The sequence below is a fragment of the Ciona robusta genome, chromosome 2 (assembly GCF_009617815.1).
Source record: "Ciona robusta chromosome 2, ASM961781v2".
Taxonomy (NCBI): domain Eukaryota; kingdom Metazoa; phylum Chordata; class Ascidiacea; order Phlebobranchia; family Cionidae; genus Ciona; species Ciona robusta.
In genome coordinates this window covers 3941887-3955731 of record NC_143236.1, presented here as the reverse complement: position 1 = coordinate 3955731, position 13845 = coordinate 3941887, and the positions used below count along the sequence as shown (strand labels likewise).

Genomic DNA, 13845 nt, shown 5'->3' with positions numbered 1-13845 from the left:
AAAAAAAAAAAACAGAGTGTATAACTTTGGTATTTTCTAAATAACTAACATTAGGAGAATCGATTTTTAGTAGAATATTTTAATTTCGACATATATTTTCGCGTATACCTCAGTAGCATTTCGAGTCCCCATTCACTTAACTTTTTTAATAACCGGTAGATGTCGATGGAGTAAAATAAAATCTTTTGAATGACGGGAATCCCCATCACTGGGGGTTTGTTTTAAATTTTCCAGGCAGTTATAACCTTAGTAATGGCATAAATACAAAAACGAGGTGTAATAACAGCTGGCCGCGTGCAGTAAAAAATAGAATGCGCCACAGTATTGCGATGGTTTCGGACTTTTTCCACCCTAACGTAGGTGGTGTTGAAAATCACATTTACCAGCTATCCCAATGCGTTCTTCAACTCGGACACAAGGTAAGTCATAATAATACATTCGTTTTGGAAACGGCATGTTTTATTTGCCGATTTGGCACTAGTAAAGAGTCCATTCGGTATAGCAGAATAGGCTGGTGGAAAGTTTTAGGGGTTGGTGGTTAGTGGGTATAGTAATTAGCGGTTAGCAAATAAGGGGGAGGGGGGTTTTTCACTAACACCACGGACTAATACAACACGTTACACGAGATCAAAACGCAACTCAAAAAGCATCATCATTATGTAACCCCTAGGCCCTAATAAACCCACCCCAACCCCTAATATTTCATTCAACTATTGAACTCTAGTGTTATTATACCAGGTTATTATCATCACACATTCCTATGAAGAGAGGGTTGGCTTGCACTTTGTAAGTGGTATGCTCCGGGTTTACTATTTGCCTCTGTTTGTTGCATATAACCAGTGCATCTTGCCAACGATAACAGGGACACTGCCAATGATAAGGTTAGTTTTTATTGCATAATATTTTTATAATATCAAAGTACAATGACCTAAATCAAAGACACAAAACAGGACGATATTGCTGAATGAAGAAATCACAATCGTCCACGGACATTCGTCTTTCTCAATACTTGCTCACGAAACAATGTTCCACGCGAAAACTCTTGGAATTCGAACTGTTTTCACTGACCATTCTTTATTCGGCTTCGCTGACACAAGTTCGATTGTAACAAACAAGATTCTCGAACTCTTTTTAACTGACATTAACTTTGCCATATGTGTTTCCCATACCAGCAAGGTAGAACTTAAAAAAGACGTAAATACTAGATAATATCACAATTTCTCCTTTTTATCTGGTGTCTAACTACAAAAAAGTTGATTCTCATTCTTTTTTCGGTGTTCTAACTACAACTGTTGACTCTCTTACACTATTTGAGTTTACTCCATTCTGCTACATAGTTTCATGTACTAAAGCCTCAATTACTCCTCATAGGAAAATACTGTGCTGCGGGCAAACTTAGACCCCAAGGATGTTTTTGTGATCCCAAATGCAATTGATCCGTCGGAATTTATCCCCAGAGAAGAAAACCGAGGAAAAAGATTGCTTATTGTTGTAATGAGCAGACTGGTGTATAGAAAAGGTTTCGAAACAAGTTCCTGCAAAATAATTTGTTTACACCTTATGTATTATGCATTCACATACAGATATCTAAACATAAAACCTTGATTTAGGAATAGATTTTCTTGCCGAGATAATTCCCGCTGTATGTAAGAAATTTGATGATGTTGATTTCCTTATTGGTGGTGATGGTCCCAAGCGCTTGCTCATTGAGGAAACAAGGGAACAATTTCGTCTCCATAGCAGAGTTACACTTCTTGGATCAGTTCCTCATGAAAAGTAGGTTCACCCACAAAGTAACATACTTGGTAACTCGTAAGCTGGCACAAGGTGTATGAAACAGAACACCCGTGTTTAACGACTGTTGTTTTTCAGCCATGCGTGGATAGAGTAAGTTTTTTTCATCCACTTCTGCAACATAAAAGTTTATGCAAATGTAGAACTTCCATTATCATGGTAGAATATTTAGAGGGGATTTATAAACTTGTACAGCTTGATGAAGGCAACCTGTATAAGACTAAATATATTTTCCATTTATTTGTATAAAATCGTATGTGTTTTTACAGAGTTCCGCACATTCTTAACAAAGGTCATATATTTCTTAATACCTCTTTAACTGAAGCGTTTTGTATGGCAATTGTTGAAGCTGCTTGCTGTGGATTACAAGTTGTGAGTACAAGGTAACACATGTCGTCCTAAGTTATAGAAAGTGAACAAAAACACAAATGTAGCATATTTATCCTCGCGTAGCAATGAATCACCTCAACAAGAATGTTTTATTCCAAAGCCTACATGTCGTGCTTTATTTACAAAATAATTTCACATATATTTAGCTTGGTAGGGAATTATGGTTTGAGCGAATTTTTAGTGTATGGCTGGCAAGTAAAAAAATATATATAAATGCTTTTTCCAAGAACACATACCTCTACAATGGTGGCAGCATTGTCTTGAACCCGTAATACACATAACCACTGTGCCAGCACATATACTCATTAAACTGATGCCAATGCATAAATACCTTTAACCACTTCAGTGTTGGTGGAATTCCTGAAGTATTGCCACCCGATCTCATCCATCTTGCTGAACCTCGTGTTGATTCATTGCTACAAGCGTTGTATGATGTCATAGTGAAGGTGAAACAGAAGCAAGTACCAACCAGGGAAGAAATGCATCTTAGGGTAGCACCTTTATATACATGGCCCAAGGTGGGATACTACTTTTCATTGTCTTTAAAATCAAAAAATTATTAAAACAAAATTAATAAATAGTCTAAAGCATACATGTAGTTTTAAAAGGATTTTGACTTTATTGTATAACACAAAAAATATCATATTACTTTAATACAAACATTTATGTAATTTTACATTGATTTTTACTTACAGGTAGCCAAACGAACCGAAAAAGTTTACAATGCAGCAGCTTTCCGACCAAAACCTCAACTTAGCAACAGAATTCACAAATTTTATAGATGTGGACCAGTTATTGGTAAGAATTAAGTTCTAATCCGAAGAAAAGTGTCGTTTACGTTATGCAAACAATGAAGAAAAGTGTGCGTTTACATTATACAAACAATAACCTTTATTTTATGCTCTTTATAGCCTTCATATTTACTTTGCTTACTTTCTATTTCACAGGGAGAATCTGCATTCTTTTTATCCTATTCAATCACTTTCTGTGTTGTTTACTTAACTTGTGCCGACCGATTAAAACAAAACATCGAAATAATGGATATTTGAAGCAAAAGAAGAAGTCAAGTTGATATAGTTATTGTTAAAATTATCATGCAGTTGTTTTTAGTACTTGGAAATTATTTTAAAAAGTGATATATTAAGCATATTGTTTAGGGAAAATGCCATAATAAACAAAGTGTATCACTGTGCATTCTACCAAGTTTTGTACAATTTAAGTTTTGTATTTATTTCATATTTTCACTCTTGCAGTTTGTATTGCACATATTGTATTAATTGGAGTTTCCAGTAAGAATTTCTGGAAAGACTTCTTCAATTATTTCGGCTAGTAGAGTCTGAAAAAACCCACAAGATAGTTATTCGAAATAAAGTTTTAAATCTAAATCTGCTCTTCGCAGTGAAAATAGGTAGAATTTTAAACAAATATTCAGTCTCTCATAACTTACATAAAACAGATGCTTGTTTAATCTTTGATCCTGCAAAGCATGGAAAACTTTCAGAACTCCCCGCTTTGCATTTTCCTGCCCAACTAATCCATTCAACATCTCTGGTATGCTTTGTAACAACTTAACTCGAACCTCAAGTTTAGTCTGCAACTTTTCCTAAAAAAATGTGCATTTTCAGTATATAACTTTCAATGTAACATTATAGCCGCCAAAATTGCTAATATAACGTTGTTGAGAATAAGTTGAGAATAAGATTTTACGTCTTCGGTTCTCTCCTGCAGTGCTGGCGCTAGTTTCCCACCAGGCCACATTGAGTCAAGGAAGGTTTGCAGATATAATACAAGCATGGGTTCAGAGCACAACCATTCGCTTGTTTCTCTTACTTGTCTGTGGAAAAGAGACATAAGTTTGCAGTAAGCATTGACTAAATGGAATTAAAAAATAAAGCAAAGTTAAAAATTTGATTTCTTTCATATAATTTTGTATACTTGTGTGGAGCAATCACTTTCTTTGTAACACCAATGTTCTGTTCCATGGTATTGGGTATATGGAAAATGAAATCAAATTAGATCAGAAACAAATAAGCTTACCTATTTATGCTACCACCGAAAGCAAGTCTCACAAAAACAATTAAACTTCTTCTGAAGAATCGAAAGAGACCTTGCAATTCAAATATTTCACTGATCAGTTCATACAAGGGAGCAGCCACAGAATCTCTGCAAGAACGTTATTGTAATTATCAGAAAAACTTCATTATTCTTGGACAGGAATGTTACGGCAAACGTGATAACTGAATGCTGTAAAAAGACAATTCAGAAAAAATAAATAAAATACAAAAATTATTAACAGTATAATACCATGGAAAAAATGTAAGACATTTCAGAATTTTTTCTTTTTTTGTAAGTGACAAAAATTATTACCAATATTATATCATGTAAAAAAGGTATTATTAAATTGAATAAAAACGATACGACACCTGTCCTCATCATCATCTAAACTATCAAGGTCCTCTTCCTCTGCTGCTTGCTTCACTACACGATCAAAAACATCCTTCGGGATTCTCTTGAAGAAGTCTCCGAAGTTGGATGTTGGTTTCGAGGATTGGGAGGTTGAATCCTCGCCGATCTTCGTGCAGTCGGGACCTGGGCTGAGGAATGAGTAGACGATCTGACTGCATCTCAAGATCTCATCCTGAGGAAACAAAAAATAAAGAAACTTAGTTTAAACTAAATAGATTATTGGATTATATAAAACATAATTTTGACATATTTTTACATTTTAATACACACATGTTGACAAGTTGAGTTTTCATAAAATTATGCAATGTCAGAAAAATTATATGAGGAATAGTAATACAGATTACCAGATTATATAATACATAATTTTTGTCATATTTTTATATTTAAACTAGAAATGTTGCAATTCCAATAAAAAAATTAATCTAATGACAGAAAAAATTATTTAAGAAATAGTAATAAAGATTAGATAATACCTAAATTACATACATAAATTTCATTGTAATCTTATATTTCAACGTTGACAAAATCATTATCAAAAAATTGAAAAAGATTCAACTTTTTAATATAATATATCACAGTGAACTATGAATCCATAAACAATTACTTCTTACTTTTAATATATTATGTAGATATGTATTGAGGGTGGATTTGGATTCCAGGAGAAACTTTTCGGACACTCCTCTCATTCTAAACATCGGGAGTTTTGGAAGACTTTGCTTACGAAGCCATGAACTATACTGCGGAAGAAAACTCAAAATTTACACTGGTTTAAAACTTTATAATTGTAAATTGATTTACATTTTACATTGTACATAAACCAACTTAAAAGTCAAACACATTCTCTAAACACATCACACATACATCAACAACTTTATAACTGTAGAATCGATTTACATTCCATATAAACTATCTTAATTTCTTACATGTTACATGTTTCTTACAACACAACATTCACTCAACACCATCACATATACATACAAAAACTTTATAGTTGTAGGATTTACATTGTATATAATCTTAACCTCTTATTGATTAAACACAAAATTCCTAAACCCAAACAATCACACACATACACATACAAAAACAACCACCCTATAATGGCAGGATTTCCATTTTTTGTAAACTTTCTTAACTTCTTAAAGGTCAAACACAAAATTCACTAAACAAAAACAACCACACTCTCATACAAAACCAACCATCTTATAAATGCAGGATTTACATTCTATATAAGTCTTAACAAGTCAAACACATTCCCAAACACAATCACACACGCATACAAAACCAACCGAACCTCTTTCAGCGAATGATGCAGATTATGGAAATCACTGAGGCATCTGGTGACCACCCATCCAGATACATCGTCTGTAGCTTCATACAAAGAAACACCAGAACATTGCACAACAATGGTGTACAATGGGCCACCTCCATTCAATGAACCTGTATGTGAAGAAATAAATGTAACTTACTTTATCATTGCGTGGCCGGAAAACTTGCCCAAGGACACATAGGCCCACAACGGCGGCAGTGACAAGCCTTGAACCCATTATCTCTGGGTTATGCAGGCGCGTTAGCCAACTGTGCTACGGCACCGGACAAATATTGATAATGTTTAAGTAGCTTAATTGTTTCGCAGAACAAATTAATTTTAGATGCAGCATTAGAGGAATTAGGGGAATAACCAAAATATAAGTTAAAGACCATCTTTTTTAGAAAACAGAAAAAACAGGCAATATTATGCATTCATGCATTGTAATAATTTTGCATCAAAATTTAATTTGAGATGCAGCATAAGGGTAAGGGCAGGATAAAGGTTAAAGATATCATCCTTTCAGAAGACTGCGAAGAAATAATATGCATTATAACCATTTTGCAGCAAAATTTAAATTACAGCTTTACTAGGGGAATCAGGCATCAGGATAGTAGCAGGATATAGGTTAAAGATATCATTCTTTCAGAAGACTGTTAAAAAATAAACAATATTATGCATCAAGGATAGCAGCATTAGACATTTGCATAATAAAACCAACCCTCTGAGGAATCTTGTTGGCAATAAGCATCTTGTACGTTTGCCATCCAACTTCCCATATGTTCCCACCATGCATCAGTTCTCTCCATGTGAATCTGCTGCTTCATCTTCGCTCGCTGCAACATCTTTATGTCTTCCTCCAACTGCTCTGTTACCTGAAATGGTTTTGGTTAAATAATCGTTACATTCATACATTCATTCAATCTTACATAGTTTGTTCTTGTACATATTGTTTTTTCTAGTTTAAATTAAATCTAATTTTAGAACTTTTTTTAATTTCTATTCTTTTTAACTAAACATTTTATTTTAGTTAAACAACTTATGTTTAGTTAAATCTGGTTTGATAATCCACATATTCAGTGATATTGGCTAAATTTAATTTTACCTAATAATTTTTGAATGTATTTTTTTTTTTTTTTATTAAAAAATTAAGTTTAGTTAAATCATCTAATTTAAAACCTTTGACAATACTAGGGGTCCGGACAGATATTTGTACATAAACATACAGAAATGGATTTGCAAGCTCACTATAAACACAATACCAACCATCAACACACCTTAGGATCAAGTTTAGCAGATGGTAGCAAGCTTTCAAGGGCTTGTGCTTTATATTCAAGCTTTCCCTCCAACATTCGTAGTCGTTGTAATGAAGCATCGGATGAACAATCTCCACCAAACGCTAAAAGCAATACAGCTTTTTAAACTGGTATAGTTTCACTTTTTATGGTAAAGTATTTAGTGTTTTGGTTTTTAAAGTGGCAACGTTTCAGTTTTTATAGTAAAGTTAATGAACATTTAGAGTTCTGGTAAATTACCAGACCAACACAGCCAAATAACTGTGTCTGTGACAATTTAACCTGCAGAATTCTAATTTCCCTCGCCTACTGTCATTAATGCTAAAATAAACCAAATGCTAACAATAATAAATATTTCTTTTAAATCAATAGCTAAGGTTAGTTACGAGTGCATAAAAAATACTTCGATGCGAAACATACAAATAACGTTAAATTTTACCTGTTTTATTCAAATCTTCTTTAGCAATATTCATACTCCCATCGATAGTTGAGTCGTTCATCTCCGGCATAAGTTGGTAAGTATAAATATCACTCACCACAAATGAGGGGTAGTGGTCACTCTTCAACAAATCGTATACCTTTACAGGAAAAAAATTGTAACATAATTTGATAAAGAGAAACAAAAAAGAAATTTGTTTTTAATAAAAAAAGGAAATTTGTTTCAGAAGTATTGCAGCTTTTACAAAAGCAATTTATCACAAATTTAACAAAAATTACTTTTAGAAGGGAAAGAGAAAACTAGTTCTTTTCAAAACAGTGTGTAAGTAAACAAATATAAACCATGTTAACCTGAGTCTATGGGACAAAATAACGCATGTGATATTAGCATAAAATCAGGAATACCAGTAAAAATAAATGACAGTAAAAATTTACTTAAAATAAAAATTTCGTTCTCAAACCTATTTAGAATAAAGCTATCTATCATCAAATAAATTGATTTTCTTAAACATCAATATATTTTAAAACGAAAAAGTATGAAAACTGTGTTATGTTATGTCATGCTCCATCCCAACTAAAGTATGAAAATTGTTTAATGTTACATTACATTTCTTTTCAACTAACCTGCTTCTGGACCAAGAAAAAATCTTGAGGAGATTTATTTCCAATGACACAATCCTGCATTCCTTTCATTGTGGATTTATCAATATCGAGTGGGAGTTGTTCCACTGATCCTTGTAGAACATGGTTCTGGTAAGCATAGCTGACTAACTTGGCCAGTGCCTTCCCAGTGGGTTGGGTAGTTTTTACTATTTCAATCTGAAAGTTGAATTAATAAAATTTATTTTGTCTCTTTGGTCACGATAACGAAAATCGGGAAAGGTTTATAAAAGTAAAAAATGAGTTGAACAGTTGTTAAAATATGCTTATAGATAAAACAGATAAAAATGAAATACCGTTTAAATAAAATTTTACACATTTACTTTCTAGTTCAATGGTTCTTAAACTTTAGAAAAATGTCAAAGTCAATTTTAACTAAATGTGTCCGAACTATTTCTAAAACAGATGCAGATTATGACATAACAGTATATCTTAAAACCAATATAGAACAACATTAAAACAAAATACCTTACGCCCAACTAGCTAATATTTCACCATAAAACTAAAACATATCTAACTCTAACACCTTAAAAGTTGAAAAAAATTAGTTAGTTGCTGTTTTGGTTACAATAAGATATTAATAGAAAGAAATCAACTTTGTTTACCTGATTCCAGAAGTTAAGTAGAGCTCCACGTCCTATCTTCTTTAAATACTTGAGAAAGAATGAGCGAGATATGGGGGATGTCATTATTTCTTCAAATGATAGAAGCTAAAAAGATCAAATTTATTTTAAAAGTCAAAAAAACATATATATATAGATACAGCTGAGTTATATTTTTTATTCAAAAGAACCGATTTTATTTTAAATATCAAAAATAAGTCAAAAAATGTACAATATTTACATATATATAAACACTTAAGTTTGATTTTTTTTATTTGGTGAGCTATAGAATAGATATACCAACATACACAAGACAAGAACAAATCTTAATGAACAATAAATAAACAGTTACAAACCTGACTTTCAAATGAACCTGCTACACTGCCATCAAGTGGAGAGTAATTAACCCCATAATCTCCACCTCCGAGTAATCTGGATTTTAATAAAATAAATTTTCAATAAAACAGCATAGTGGTTTCAGAATATTTATTTTAAACAATCTCTTGTATTTACTACTAGTACTAGCCATATAAAACTTCACAAGAATATTTCAAAGATAATTTCACAGTTTGTTGCATTTCTTTTCCAGACCTTTAATGTAAAATTTAAACCATATTACGAATTTACATACCGAATTTTCTTTTCACATTGCTGCTTGGCGACCTGGCATTGGTTAATGTACCTCTTCAGGTTACGACTTATGAGAAGTTCACCCTGTAAGTAATATTAAGATCAAAACATAAGCAATAGCCAAAGAATATTTTTTTAGTTCAGGGTTTTGTTTTTGGATGGTTTGGTAGTTTACCTTATCCATGCTTCTTGCTTTTGCTGCTTTGCTTTGATCTTTTTTCAGTCCACTAATTGTGGTAGCATGGATTATTTCAGTCATGATGCGATATCTAAGCATGCAAAAAATAAGTATTCATAATGCATACAATAACCTAAATGTCAAAATATAATTCAATGAACTGAATAGAAATTAGCAAATTACATGCAAGATGTAACAGTATATTGTATATATTATGGATAAAAAGGCAGATATTATATTATAATGACAATGCATAGTTTGCATACTATAACCTTAAGAAGTGTAATTTGCAAACAAATAAAAAACAACTGACAATAGAAATCATGTATATACATGAACAAAGAGGCAGATATGGTACACACTACACCTAACACACCTTATTTGTCGAAGAACAGGAACACTTTTGCATTCTGTGATTATTTTCATAAAATCCTCATAAGTGGCAGCATAGGCATACGCCCTTGTATGATCTTCATGGGTGGTATCCCGCCATTGAAGGAATGATAATATGGTTTGGTTAATGTAGTCGGGATCACATAAACTGTCCACCATTGGAAGAAGTGCTGTTGTCAATTGGACTGACATTCATTTATTCTTGTTATAATATAAGATATATACTATTGCATACACTGCTAAATGCCTTGCCCAAACATACAATGTACATACAGGGACATGGTACAATGGTAGCAGTAATGCAGTATCAAACTCAGTATCGCCTGGTTACACAGTATACGATCTATTCACTGTACCATATCACTGAAGGCGTTTACTACCAGTCATTTGAAAAATATGGAAAGAATATTGTAACACACCATAACCTGAAAATAAATTTATATATAAAAAAAAAATATATATATATATATATAATAGTTATTACAAATTACCTAATCCGGATAAAATTTCACGTAGTATTGTTCTTAAACTAGAGATCCTTGCAGCCTCTGGAGGTAAAGTAAGGATGAGGATGTATTCGCATATGTGACGAAGAAAAGTAAGCTCCGTGTTCCGATCCCGGAGGCAGGGATGGAGTGTAAAGGATGGTTTTACATCTTCTGGACTCCTGTGAAAACACAGAGTGTTTAACTACTTTTAAAAGCCTGTAATTTTATGCTGAATTTGAAAGATGTTAAATTTGGAATTTTACCAACTATGTTAAATTAAATATTGCAAAACAGATTTACATTAATTGCAAAACAGATTTATACTTTGCTAATAGTCTATAGACAGATATATCAAGACACAAGAAATTTAATTAATTACGATTTTGCTGTGAGTTTGAGTTGTTCAAAGTGATGTAGCAAACAGGTTGGAAATCGTTTCATCGTTAAATTAACAGTGTCCAGTTTGCTAAGTCGCTCAGAAAATGCCTTCACTACATCCCAATAATCAGCACGAATCATTTTATGAAGATTTCCATGGTCTGCACTTACTTGCGCATACCTAGAGCATATGTGGTGTTAATAATATAATCAACAAACATCCTTTATTTTCTTACCAGGTTTCTACAAAATCTCTGTAAGTGTACTCGAAAACTCTGTGGACGATCTCATCAATGTTATGCGAGACACAAACCGTTGATCCCGTGCCGTAAGCAGTGGGTCCATATGCACTTGCTAACATGTCATCTGGAGTTTGACCATACGGTCGTATAATTTCATACAATCCTCTGCCCCTTACACTAGCCCTTGTGTGGTTTGCATCAGTTTGAGATTTAATTAAAGGAGAAGCTGCCAGGCGTGAGATCAGAGATTGAAATAGCATTGTGACTTTTAAGCTTCCCCAATGGTAGCAGCGAGATAGAATTTGAAACCTTGATAGGTTTACGAAGATTCTGCTGTCAGAATTCAACTGTGCTGCTGTGTTTGTAGTTTCAACGTTCAGTTTATGTGTTTCTAGGTGGTTTAAAAGTTTCACCATAATCAACACCCCTAGAGCACAGCCAACACAAATACCAAGCAATGATAATACCAAGTTGAATACAACACCAAGAATAACTGGCTTCATTACCAACAAAGCCAAGAACAATAATCCGACTGAACTATACAATACAGAGTTATGGAAACCAGTTATTCCTATCATTGTTTTAATTAAGTTTTTTTATAAAGTACAAAGTCCACTCTGATCACAGTAAAATTATTCCTGCTTCTTTTTCTCTGGTATCTTCTCATTGAATGCAGAATATACAAAGAGAGCAAGTACGACATGCACCATGACAACAGCAGTTAAGGCAGAAGGTACAATACTGTCATCTTCAGAGCTGCCAACAATACCTTGGAATATGTAGTTTCTGTAAAACACATTTCCAAATTAGATAGGCTGGTACTAAATAAAAAGGTAGAGTAGACAAGCAGTTGTTTACAAATACAAGCGAACTGCCGCAATGTGATTAATATCATATTACATCCTAAACAAATCAACATGACACATTACAAACGTATATGTTGCTGTGTGCATTATATAATATCTATCATATCCTATCTAGCTTGCTGTGATAAAATAACTTTTAACAATAAAACAAGTTTAAAAATAAAAGCAATTATATAAAACCATAGCATAGTCTAATATTTGAATATAATGTGAACATTCACGTTGGAATTTAGTCATGGAATAAAATATTACAAACTAGTGGAGAATCCCCCCAGAGTAGGCTGTATCCCTATATGAATGAATAAATGTAACTTACTTTATCCTCGTGTGGCCGGAAAACAACAGTTGTTATAACACGGGTGTTAATACACCATGTGCCAGCTTACGAGTTACCATGTATGTAACTTTGTGAGTGATTATTATTTATATGTACAAAGTATAGCTAGGAATTAATGAATATTGGTTGGTGGGGCGATTATTCTGGAGCGTTACAATAAATTTAACTATGGCTTTCCTTTATTTTAACAACTAATGTTCTATGTTTACTTTGCAACGAAGTACGATGATATAGGAACGGTGACCATCAAGAAAGTATAGAAGAGCATATGCATAATAGTGTAACCAGATACAAATGACTGGCTGACTTCAGAATCTTCGGTTCTGTAAAAAAATAATTCAAACTAACGGTTATAAACCAGAAAAAGTTGTATTTTAAAACTAAAGCACACTTTAAACTGCAAAAACAATGGGCTTATAGCAGTTAGATGTTTTTTTATCACATGACTGTTGTAATAGGAATGTTTGTGCTGTTCACAAACAAAAATAAAGACTTTTATCGATTTTTTAAAATTTAATACCATATTTAATTTAATATATATGCAAAAGTTAATATTGAGCACAGTAGCAACTCGGAAAATTAAACGAGTTTTTTCGAATTACAATCGTATATATTAAACTGCAGTTTCAAATTTGAAAAACGTGTTTCTCATTCTCCAACTAAACAATTTAAGAAAAGACAAACAACGTGTTTATGTTAACAAAACTCACATTGACCGTTCATCTCCAGCTTTGTCAGTTGAAGACATTCTGCAAACATTTAAAAATCAAATCACGTTCACGTATACACAACACAATAAGCACGTACCCGATGCATGTGATTACCCGAGTATTGTTGGAAGCAACTTCGAGCTAACAAGAGAGCATGGCTTTAATAAGCGAGCACATACAATAATTAGCAGAAGAATTTAAACGTTAACTACCACGAGTCTGATTTTGGATCGCCAATTTTGCGGTGTAGCAGTAGATTCAGACTCATATTTAAAATAAAATAAACTGCAATACTTCGTACAAGTTGTTTTTGCCATAAAATTGGTTTTGTTTGGTGGGGAAAATTGTCTGTTAGTAAAATAGTAGGGTGGGGAAAGACAGGATACCTTTCCCACATTATATTCAAATATACTGATCGTGTTTTAAACAACCAATACTAGTTTATGGGTGTCGTGAAACACGGTTCTTTGAATGTGGTGTCTAAATTTTATGTTGGTGATACCAATAGTAAGCAACAAAAATCGCCGCTCTGCATACTATATAATATGTATATCTGATACAAACGGTTTTTGCACATAATTCGTGACGACTGAACAAACTGGGAGCTAGTCTTCTATTCATTTAGATTGCCATTGTTAAACCGCTTAATTCCTGGTAACGTATGATTCCTTA

At 33.0% G+C, this 13845-nt stretch overlaps 3 protein-coding genes across 4 annotated transcripts; 1 reads left to right on the top strand and 2 right to left on the bottom strand.

The window, feature by feature from the left end:
* The first annotated feature begins 163 nt into the window (after positions 1-163).
* Positions 164-3376, top strand: LOC149740293 (phosphatidylinositol N-acetylglucosaminyltransferase subunit A-like). The gene is made up of 9 exons (XM_089873270.1): positions 164-419; positions 739-881; positions 951-1176; positions 1372-1519; positions 1611-1776; positions 2064-2177; positions 2531-2702; positions 2880-2982; positions 3132-3376. Exons 1-9 carry the CDS (start codon positions 312-314, stop codon positions 3254-3256), a joined length of 1305 nt encoding a protein of 434 aa, XP_089729396.1. The 5' UTR covers positions 164-311; the 3' UTR covers positions 3257-3376.
* Positions 3377-3388: 12 nt separating this feature from the next.
* On the bottom strand, positions 3389-11838 carry LOC149740292 (sorting nexin-25-like). 2 transcript variants are annotated; one of them, XM_089873262.1, is made up of 19 exons: positions 11255-11838; positions 11020-11199; positions 10644-10819; positions 10136-10337; positions 9757-9850; positions 9583-9665; positions 9308-9383; positions 8955-9059; positions 8314-8508; positions 7691-7829; positions 7234-7355; positions 6678-6831; positions 5942-6087; positions 5262-5387; positions 4608-4822; positions 4222-4347; positions 3892-4018; positions 3632-3787; positions 3389-3520 (listed from the first exon to the last, which is right to left on the bottom strand). In XM_089873262.1, exons 1-19 carry the CDS (start codon positions 11836-11838, stop codon positions 3458-3460), a joined length of 3069 nt encoding a protein of 1022 aa, XP_089729388.1. In that variant the 3' UTR covers positions 3389-3457. The 2 variants fall into 2 exon arrangements, with proteins under 2 accessions (XP_089729388.1, XP_089729389.1); XM_089873263.1 differs by having other exon boundaries at positions 10136-10322.
* Positions 11688-13380, bottom strand: LOC149740291 (vacuolar ATPase assembly integral membrane protein VMA21-like). Its single transcript, XM_089873275.1, has 4 exons — positions 13271-13380; positions 13174-13212; positions 12673-12786; positions 11688-12046 (listed from the first exon to the last, which is right to left on the bottom strand). Exons 2-4 carry the CDS (start codon positions 13209-13211, stop codon positions 11893-11895), a joined length of 306 nt encoding a protein of 101 aa, XP_089729401.1. The 5' UTR covers position 13212; positions 13271-13380; the 3' UTR covers positions 11688-11892.
* Between the last annotated feature and the right edge of the window lie 465 nt (positions 13381-13845).

Excerpts from the sequence above, each read along its gene's own strand:
- LOC149740293 (XM_089873270.1), top strand. The coding sequence starts at position 312 with ATGCGCCACAGTATTGCGATGGTTTCGGACTTTTTCCACCCTAACGTA. Across the intron at positions 420-738 it reads TTCTTCAACTCGGACACAAG|GTTATTATCATCACACATTC; the intron begins GTAAGTCATAAT and ends TTATTATACCAG. Across the intron at positions 1,777-2,063 it reads GGATCAGTTCCTCATGAAAA|AGTTCCGCACATTCTTAACA; the intron begins GTAGGTTCACCC and ends GTGTTTTTACAG.
- LOC149740292 (XM_089873262.1), bottom strand. The coding sequence starts at position 11,838 with ATGATAGGAATAACTGGTTTCCATAACTCTGTATTGTATAGTTCAGTC. Across the intron at positions 5,388-5,941 it reads TGCATCATTCGCTGAAAGAG|TATAGTTCATGGCTTCGTAA; the intron begins GTTCGGTTGGTT and ends TTTCTTCCGCAG. Across the intron at positions 4,019-4,221 it reads TTCGGTGGTAGCATAAATAG|ACAAGTAAGAGAAACAAGCG; the intron begins GTAAGCTTATTT and ends TCTTTTCCACAG.
- LOC149740291 (XM_089873275.1), bottom strand. The coding sequence starts at position 13,211 with ATGTCTTCAACTGACAAAGCTGGAGATGAACGGTCAAT. Across the intron at positions 12,787-13,173 it reads GCTGGAGATGAACGGTCAAT|AACCGAAGATTCTGAAGTCA; the intron begins GTGAGTTTTGTT and ends ATTTTTTTACAG. Across the intron at positions 12,047-12,672 it reads TCATCGTACTTCGTTGCAAA|AAACTACATATTCCAAGGTA; the intron begins GTAAACATAGAA and ends TGTGTTTTACAG.